Source organism: Salmo salar, chromosome 03, assembly GCF_965601325.2.
Source record: "Salmo salar chromosome 03, fSalSal1, whole genome shotgun sequence".
NCBI lineage: Eukaryota > Metazoa > Chordata > Actinopteri > Salmoniformes > Salmonidae > Salmo > Salmo salar.
The window spans coordinates 25,596,047-25,606,357 of NC_138293.1; the positions used below are offsets into that span (position 1 = coordinate 25,596,047).

At 42.1% G+C, this 10,311-nt stretch overlaps 1 protein-coding gene across 1 annotated transcript in view; it reads left to right on the top strand.

Moving 5' to 3' along the window:
* The window catches only part of LOC106599387 (beta-1,4-galactosyltransferase 2), a 142,991-nt gene extending 133,071 nt beyond the window's left edge, over nt 1–9,920 (top strand). Inside the window, exons 7-8 of the mRNA XM_014190597.3 lie at nt 2,128–2,232; nt 6,328–9,920. Of these exons, the coding sequence (XP_014046072.1) occupies nt 2,128–2,232; nt 6,328–6,478 (256 nt within the window). The 3' untranslated portion in view covers nt 6,479–9,920. The remainder of the gene's footprint in view (nt 1–2,127; nt 2,233–6,327) is intronic.
* Nucleotides 9,921–10,311: the final 391 nt, after the last annotated feature.

The window sequence follows — 10,311 nt, forward strand, 5'->3', positions numbered from 1 at the left end:
ACATTCACATCCTACAATACATTCACATCCTACAATACATTCACATCCTACAATCAATCAAGGTTTCTGGTGAAGGATGTTCCCAGAACATGTTAGAATTCTTCCTCCTCAACTTGTCCTAAAGTAAAGAAATGGTGAAAAAGGACGTATGCTTAACCTCCTGCTGATGTCTGTACATTTCTTTTTGTTAGAAAAAAATCGTGTGAAATAAATGATTTTGAAAGTACATCCAGACACTTGTCTTAATTGAACTCTAGGGTAGTCCTTCGGGCCCAATATCTTCAGCTTACAGTACAAACTAAGTACCATAGTATTGATTAACTCGCACATGGATTACCCAGGCGAGGCTAACCATTGATTGGGATATAGAGCTGAGACTGAGCTCTGTGCCCATCCCTCTACCTGCCCTCTTATATCCTTGAAATCACTGCAGTCGGTTGGAGCTTTTTCCACCTGATACCTTGAAACCTCGGTTAACACTACAGAATGCCTTAAAGCCAAAGAAGTCACTGAATAGTTCAGTTTCCAGCTAGTATGTAACTGGCCTGAAGTGGATGATAATCATGTAGGTGTACAGTACTTGACACAGACCCAGTTGGCCATTTAGTTCTAGTAGCTTCTGCCAAGCTCTAAATGAGCGAGGTAAAGTGTACATACCTATTCTGGTTACATATAGTAGGTTGCATCCGAAATGTCACTCTATTCCCTACAGAGTGCACTACTTTTGACCAGAGCAATGTGAGTCCTGGTCAAAATGTGTGCACTATATTTGGAATAGGGTGCCATTTGGGATGCGACCTGTTTTTTTTCTATATTTCCCTCAATTAATCCTTAGTGATGTTGTTTCTGGGTCAGGAATACACAAGGAGATTATTTCAAATCAACTCTCTGCATTATGCATTACCAGGCCTCCTCGCTGGTTCTAATGGAAGAAAAAACCCACAAGCTCTAACACACGGAAACAGACAGACAGACAGGCAGGCAGGCAGGCAGGCAGGCAGGCAGGCAGGCAGGCAGTCAGGCAGGCAGGCAGGCAGGCAGGCAGGCAGGCAGGCAGGCAGGCAGGCAGGCAGGCAGGCAGGCAGGCAGGCAGGCAGGCAGGCAGGCAGGCAGGCAGGCAGGCAGGCAGGCACTGTTTATGTTATTGATCTCCATCATGTACTAGGAAGGAAGAGGAAGGTCCAGAGAGAGAAGCAGCAGCTAGCCTATCGCTTAAGCTGGAGCAACGTGATGCTCACATGACCGATTGTTGTCTCCAGGGGCTCCACACAGATAAAGAGCCAAATGCGGAGATTATAATGACCCGATTGTTCAAGCAGTCAAGCAGCTGGAAGCAGCATTTTACTCAAACAAATGCCTTTGTTTTCCAAGACGGTTAGCAAGGCTGCTTTTGCTGGTCCTTTCAGAAACGCTAAGAGACACTTAATGGGAAGAGTCTGAGTTTTCTTCAATATGTTCTACTGAATTTGTATTCATAAATGTTTTTTTTGACTCGCTTGGCATTTTCTTCTCATATGTTCTAATGAGGCTTTGATGGCAGGATGCAGAAGCAATGTGTTTTGCTGGTTGTTTGTCAGTCAGTAAGAGCGAGGCCCACAGATACAAACTGTAATATCAAGGTTGGCTGCACCAATAACACAGGAGATCCAGCATGAATCAGAGCATTACAGAGAGAAATAAAAACCATTTCATCCCATCTTGGCAACCAAACATTGTAAACATCCAAACACACACAAGGTTCCATATCACTGCGTAAAGGAATATACAGTAATTTCTTGTTTTCCTCCCTCTAATTTTAGGATTTAGTTTGTACTGGTTGTCTACAGTCAGTGCCTTGCTTTAACCCATTTTTGTCGCATTACAGCTAAAGCTTAACTTGAGATTGCTATGACAGTGTCTGGTCATGGCTGGCATTGCTACAGCGGTTTTGGAGCAGTTATGACTTATATTTCTATGGCTGTAAGTGTGATTATGGTTGCTTCCCAAATGGAAACCTATTTCCTATGTAGTGCACTGCTTTTGACCAGTGTCAATAGGGCTCTGGTCAAAAGTAGTGCACTATGTAGGGGATATGGTGCCGTTTGGGATGCAAACTCTGATCCTTTCCAAACCATGACTCTGTTGTAGGATCACCCTCAACGGGATGAAGGTGGTTCGACCGGACGTCCGGATCGGACGCTACAGGATGATCAAACACGAAAGAGACAAGCACAATGAACCCAACCCACAAAGGTTTGTATTTGATTTCTATATTTTCCTTTCTAGACACAAGCCTGGTCCCAGATGTGTTTGTGCTGTCTTGCCAACAATGACATAGGAGTTGTCAAGACAGCATAAAACAGATCTGGGATCAGACTTTTCCTAGGGATCTTTTTCCCGAAGGTACAGAAAGTACAGGTACTGTAGCTATTGTTTGCTCGGTTACCAAAGTTGTCTTTTTGATAAAGGTTGTCTCACACTCAACACATTATAATACCAGCTCGCGGTTATAAGGCTGCTATAAGATGAATCCCCCATGTCATATCCCATAAATATGGCTGGAAAATAACAACTCACAACACACATCATAGAAATGGATTATCATTTTTTATTCACTGCTAAGAGGGCTCTTTCATACATGAATAGACAACCCATCAATGACTCTAAAAAGAGCAGATCGATAACTGCATGGCTATATGCAGCGCTGTTAGTTGTGATTGTTGCCAAACCCCAGAACCCTACAGAGCTGAGCTGCAATTTGCAAAACATTATTATTGCATAGCATGAGTGCACGCACTTATAGAAGTTACAGATTTTTATTGATCACATCCAGCCCCGTTGCTGGCTCTTACCATGCTCTGAAGGCTAAATAACCACGGGGAGGCCATTTAATCCTCGGCCTGATCTTAGTTCTATTACTTTTCCATGAACTCCCACTCCCTATGATTTCCAGTGTGTGAAAATAACAGCCACAGAAGACAACACTCATTTTGATGAGTGCCTCAGACAATACTAATAATGAACCAATGAAGAGCCCTTGCATAGCTAGCACGAGAGCCTAATAAACAAATTTCCATGGGAGAATGTAAATGAATTAGTTGTTGTTGCTGCGCCTAATGAATTGAAACATGTTGATGTAAGAAGGTTTGCTGTGCTGACAGAGCCAGGGAAGCTTGCTGTTGTCTGTTTGGCTTGTGGCTGTGTGGCAGGTGGATGGGTTGATAGATACTGATCTAAGTACTTACCATGCAATCTCAATCAACATGAATCCGACTGGCACCCTATTCCCTTTATAGTGCACCACCACATGGCCTGGTCTAAAATAGTTCACTATAGGGAATAGGGTGCCTTGAACCTAATATGTTCCTAATATGTACCATCACTTATAACATATTTCTAAGATATGTAGCTTTCCTGCATGAACACACTGTGATGCATGTACCGTCTTGGGTCATTTAGTATAGGACATGCTATCAGAAATGAATTACAAGGCTCGTTTTTTGTAGAAATCAAAGTGTGTCATGTCACCTAGGCTACTGTAATATGAGTCAGAGTTATTACTTGCTGAATTGACACCAGTTGAGTTCTATAGACAACAAGAGCAGGGTCGACATCCGGTCCCATTGGCTTTATGACAACCAATACATCAGAGACTAGTTTTAAGGAATCTGTCACTGACTCGTTGTGTGATGGAAGTAGATACAGTAGAGAGAGAGAAAGAGACTGACCTTCATCCTTTGACTGACATTTCCAGCACTTCATTCTCCAGCCTGACTTGATTCTGATCCATGAGCCTCGGCTTTCGCGAAATGGACATGGACACAATTTATTTTGGGCCAATAAATAATTAATAAATGCCTTGAAGAGGAAAGATAGACAGAGAAACCCCTATTAGGGAAACCTCCCTAAAAAAATGTTTTTTTGTTCCTCAGGGATTATTTGAAGTGTTTTGATTTGTAAAATAATACATTTGGGTTTTAAAATAGACGGAAGTAGAAAGGCCTTGAAGGGTCTGGGCTTTTATAGCCAAACCTTTTAGAGAGAGAGTGCTTCTCAAAATTCTAACAGCATATTGGGAAAGGGAAAGGGGAATGTGTCTTCCACATCTGAATCAGAGAGGTGCAGGGGGCTGCCTTAATTGACGTCCATGTTATTGGCACCCGGGGAGCAGGTGTTGTTGGTTGGTTAACTGCCTCGCTCAAGGGCAGAGCGGCATATTTTATGGTTAGGGCCTTTAGCCCGGTTCACTGGAGTTAAGTTATTAAGGTCGCTGATGTTTTAAAGGTCCAATGCAGACTTTGTTATCTCAATATCAAAGAATTTCTGGGTAACAATTAAATACCTTACTGGGATTGTTTTCAATTAAAATGGTCAAAAAGAAACAAAAATAGCATCTTAGCAAAATGCAATTTCTCAAAGAAGACTTGGACAGTCTGGGAGTGGTCAGAGAGAGGGGCCTAATTGGAGTGGGAGGGATGTGTAACCAGAAAACTAGCTGTTATTGGCATAGAGGAGGGCAAACTCTCTTCGTTATTGGTCTATTAACTTAAACCCCACCCAGCCAAACAAGCTGACATTTCAGGCTGTCTTTTCAAACAGCTCTTACACTAAAAGTTCATGATCATAATTTTCACAATTTCACATTATCATTCCAACCTCATAGTGTGGCAATATACCGGTAACTGCCTAAATAAAGTAAACCCCAACATAAAGTGTCTTAATATGGCGTTTGGCCACCACGAGCCAGAACAGCTTCAATGTACCTTGGCATAGATTCTACTAGTGGCTTGAACTCTATTGGAGGGATGTGAAACCATTCTTCCACAAAGAAAATCACGTTTTTGACTGCACTGCCCCTTTAATTAAAAGCTCCTAATATGTCCATATACTCATGATGTGTGTAGTACTTAGAGAACGGCTGCACAAGAAGAGCATTAAGTGTCATATCACTGTCCTAAAAACCTGGATTAGCCTATTTCCTGAAAAATAGAACTAATTATTCTATCCTTGCACTCTAGTTATTATGTTGTATCTGTCCTCGCAGGAAAACGCATTATGCCTCCAAAAATGTTTCTTAGGTCAACAAATTAGCCTAGTTTACCATAATTATGCAGCTTCCGTTGCAAACCCAGTCTTACCCACCAGACATTCCAGGGCATTCTTCAGCGTATCCAGGAGAGAGTGGTTCTAATCTCCTACCACGACCAGTGTTCCCTGTTTACCAAAGCGCATGTTTTTGATGATTAATGTTGACCACCTCTACGGCTCTGTTACTGCCACCCATTCGGCTCTGTTTGGTCAGTAGGAAGTAGGAGATGTGGTTTAGGCATAATAATGAGACATAAGGCTTGCCAAAAGAAGAAAGACTACCATTCATCATTATTCCAAAAGATTAGGTGGCACTGCCTTACACCGTGGACTCATGCATATTAACTCAATGAATACAAGGCTTCCTCCTTCCACAGAGTACCATCGTCATCAAACATGCATTATAAATCATCATCTCATGCTAAAATAGTGGTTCTATGGCTTTTTTTGGCTGATGTCTTGCCGATATAAGTTGATACCAAAACATGAATAGGGGAAGCTTACTCTGAAAGTTGCATGCTATTACAGTCCATATTTATGTAATACGTGAGAATATCTCCGATCTCATTGGAGATCATTGAGAGACTATGATAAAGTATAGTAGTAGAGCACATTCAGGCTATTGCCTTTAATCCTCTCTCCTCTTGATAGATTTATAGATAAATCTCTCTCTCCCTCCCCCTCTCATTCTCTCTGTCTCTCGCTACCCCCTCCTTTCTCTCTTAGTCTAAAAGTAATTTAGCTTTAATTTAGATTCCTGACAAGATCTGCGTGTAGAGAAATCTCTGTTTAGCTGTAAGTGACAAGGTGCTGCTGCGGGGTTCTTCTTAGGTTGACTTGGATCGTGTCGTAGTGGGTTTATGTCCAAGCACATAAAAAGACATCTTGTTTGATCCATTCACTGCTCTTTGAAGATTGGATATGCACTGTTGGCTACTGAAGCTGTTTATGTACTCTGAATCCCTGCCTCTTCTCAAACAGTAAAAGGAAATCTGAGAAAACCATGGGGTATTGTAGCCTTGGCATTGGACAATGGATGACTGTTACAGATGGATGATTCCTGTATTTGTCCTCTGAGTTCCAGTACATGCTCATAGCACCACCTGTTGGCCAATATGGGATTAACAAGAAACATGCAAAATCAAAACGTTAGCCATGATGATTGGGATAAAAAAAGTAAAATATGCAATAATATTTCACTGTTTGCTACAATGAAAACATTTCCCAGTAATAATAATGTTTTTTTTGCCTCTTCTCCAGATTCAACAAGATCCAGAACACCAAGAACACTATGAAGAGAGACGGGATCAGCACGTTAACGTACCGCGTGCTACAGTTTAAAAAGTACCCTCTCTACACCAACATCTCTGTGGAGATCGGCAAGCCCCCGCCCCGGCCTTTCAGGGGCTAGACAGATAGAGAGCCCCGGCCTGGACATGGAGAGGGAAGGATGGATGAGGAGGAAGGGAGAAGGGGGAGAGAACTTTAATGCGCAGCAGAGAGCCTTCATCTCCTCCTCTACCTCCCTCAGCCTGACTCAGATACCCCCCACCGACCTGCGCTAGGAGTCTGCCCTGGCCTCTCACAGCCCAGTCTGTGTGGGGATACTGGTACACACTTGTTGCCCTCCCACCCTGCCAATGGCTCGACGGTTACGGCAGGCCTACAACATGGCTGGGACCCTGACTGACTGACTAGCTCTCAGGAATAGATGAGGACAGAGGATATATCAGATTAGATTCAGATTCATTCCCCTATCGACAGTGCTGTTCTGGATATGGACACACTGTACATGAAACACACAGCAATAAGTCCAGTGCTACTGGTGTCTTGGTCCTGATAACACAAAGCAACGGGGGTTCAAGAGGAGTCATATTATATTGGGTTGTTGATATGCTGGGGGTTGGGTTTGGGATTCAGAGTTACATGAGCAGAACCAAGAAGAACTGCCCTGATCTCTCTGTGAGAATCTGTCAATCAGAACACTATATCGGCGCAAAATGAATGTGTACTGTCCTGTGTCTGCATCCAATGCAGGCTTTCCCCATTTCCCATGTCTCTGACGTTGACAAACGGTGCTGGAGGAGAGCGACAATGTGCACCAACACTTTTTATTAAGACAAAGAGGTGTGACTTTCTGTGGAGAGAATCAAGGTTGAGTGAATAAAGACCTCCTGGTAGTGGATGGATATGGCTATTCAAGGAACTCGTTTTGACCTGTTTGCGGAGGACAAAGGTCCAGCAAATGGTAGAGAAGATGGACTTCTGGCATGGTTCTGACAGGTTATTATTAGAGACTTTTCTGTTGACGTGTTCTCACGCACAGAGAAGGTTACATTAGATACTGATGAAAGTGTAAACGTTTGCTGTATGACAATGTGTCCCAGACAGTTTTAGAAGAGGATCATCTATTGCTCAAATACAAGACTCTTTGCTCCACTTTTTTCTTTAATTTCTATTTCAAAATGCCATCCACGTTTTTGGAAAATAAAATGACAAGGCATTGATAACCTAGTGGTTTAAATTGTGAATACTGTTGATAAGGACTGTGTAGTATGGTGAATATTTGCATTGTAGCATTAATTTCATCCATTCAAAGTCAGAAGCACTGAGGTGATAAGGACAGAGCTGAAGTTGGTTATTTATTGAGTCCCCTCGAATAAATGGAAAACCAGCCCACATATAGAAAGAAAATATTAAATATAATTTCACTATTAACACCACCAGTATATAAAAGCCTTTTAACGTCAGTAAGCTTTTTCTTCTCCTTTTCCTTTGTGTACTGCCTAAACACCAAACTGATGCCTTCAGAATTGTTATGAGGGGCAATGATAAGGAATGCTGCATTCTGTTGTGTGAAGTGATGTGGAAATCTCTCTTTTGTACGATCAATGGTTTTCTTGGCCTGGCTTGAGACAGTGAGTATTTAGAGATGCCCCAACCAATCCGTTTCCCCTCTGTTTATTTTAAAGAGCCTTTTCAAGTGCATTGAGTGCATTTCCCTTCTTTTTTGTTTTTTTACAACACCCTCCATTGCCTTTTATTTCACTCCCTGGCTCTACCATCCCTCTCTCCATGTGCCGTGTGTGTCTGTGTGAACACCACAGTGTGTTTCTGTATTTGACCGTCTGATGAATAGACAGACAGCTGTGCCTGAAGCACACTGCTCCTCTATAGAAATATCAGGATGACTTCAAAAATCATCTCTCTTCTCTATCTCTCATTCTGCTGCCTTTTCATTTTTGAGTGCACTACTACTGGTGTGAGAGCACCTCTTAAAGAGAATACTCTACTCCTCATTCTACACTGGAGACCAATGTACTTTTAAGCTACTGTATTCTGGATGTCATTACTTCTGTCAAATGAGTGAATGCTGTGTATGTACTGCTTTCTGATGGCTGTGGACCATAGGAGTTTGACATATTACTGCCTATGGTCCCAGTATAGTATGATTCATCATCCTGCCAAGCTTCTGCTTTTATGTTCCATGTTGAGGGAATAATTTTCCTAAAGGCTAAATATACTACTTGGAACTGTGGGAAGAAGCTTTTATATATAGCTAGCATCATTACCTAAAATCTGCTTAGCAGAATGAGCTTACTGCTGATGCAGTAGCACACAACCCTGAAAATATTTGGTAATGAAGTTTTAGTCAATGGTTTCATTAAATGAAATGCTTTGATAAAAACAATGTTTTTGCCTGTGTTTGTCAAATAGGCTGGTTCGGTCTACAGACTGGGCTTTTTATCAGAACTTCAGTCAAAGATCTTACTGTACAATTGGTGGATATTTGGTTCACTACAGTAGACTACAGGATGTGATTTCTGTACATATCAGACTTGTATCAGACATCAAGAGCTAGTTATCATGTATTACAGGTGCATGAACAGGAATTACCATATCATTTGTGTTGTGAACAGAGAAAACGTCCAATAGAACTCAGTCTGTTCTGTTAACTTGATATCTATATGGAGATCATGCCCAAGTAGGCTAGTACAGGAATAATCCATCCTATTGGTACTATTATATCCATTTAGTCATAAATCATATTGGTATATCCATCATATTATCTTGTTTGGCCTATTGGCTGTATTCTGCCCCACTACCCCACTTATAGTGACTGTGGTCTCACATTGTAGGTACTGTATAATACAGATTTGATATGATGGTATTGACAGGGGGACCTTTCAGCACAAGCTTAGAGACATCCTGCCCAGGACTGTGTCTCTCCCACACAACTTGCCAGCTATAAACCAGTGCTAAAGCACCGCTCCCCGTTTGCGTCCCAAATGGCACCCTATTCCCTACCTAGTGCACTACTTTTGACCAGGGCCCATATAGGAAAGTGGGTGCCATATGGGATGCATCCCTCTGTACTCTCCCTCCCCCGCAGTCAACCCATTATTGTGTTCAGTTTTGTCCTGGAAATTGATAATTGCGGGGCATCAGCTTTCTTCATTGACCATGTGTTTGATGCAGACAGGAACTGTCCACCCTTTGGAGTGTGTCTGAAGTTCTCTTTGTCTATCTGTTGGCAGACACTGCATGGCTTCCCCCTTCTACTTATACGTTTCAACCTAATGCCCATTGAGCAATATTTTCTCACTGTCAGAGCAGTCATTTCAAGGAAGCGGTGGGTAGCTGAAAGAGAAACAGGATAGGATGAGGGCATTGGAGAACATCACCTACTGACTGCCTCGGGCCTTCAAGCTGGAGTGCATTTTTAGAGATGTACTGTATCTAGGTTTTGTACATTGAATGTTGAAAATGTTATATCTTATATAGAATGCATAATGTTATATAAAACCAACTTTTTCTATACAATCAATAAATCTGATGGTAAATGAGAGAGACTCACGTGATTGGTTTGTTTTTCCTTGCCCGATGAGAAAATATGTTTCACCTGAGTTGTCAATTGTGTCCTAAATGGCACCCTACTCACTTTATAGTGCACTACTTTTCAACAGGGCCCCTAGGGTTCTGGTTAAGAGTAGTGCACTATGTAGGGAATAGGGTACCATTGGGATGTACCCATCCCGATGAGGGGGCTGATACTTTTTTTTCTTCCCTCCATTGTGTCCAGTTGCCATGGCATTCAAAGAAACCTGTAATACATATCTCTGTCTATGAGACCGTGTCAGTGGCACTGTATTGTCCTCAAAGTGAGCAAAGAAGTTGTTTAGTTTGTCTGGGAGCAAAATGTCGGTGTCCGTGACAGGGCTGGTTTTGTTTTTGTAATCCGTG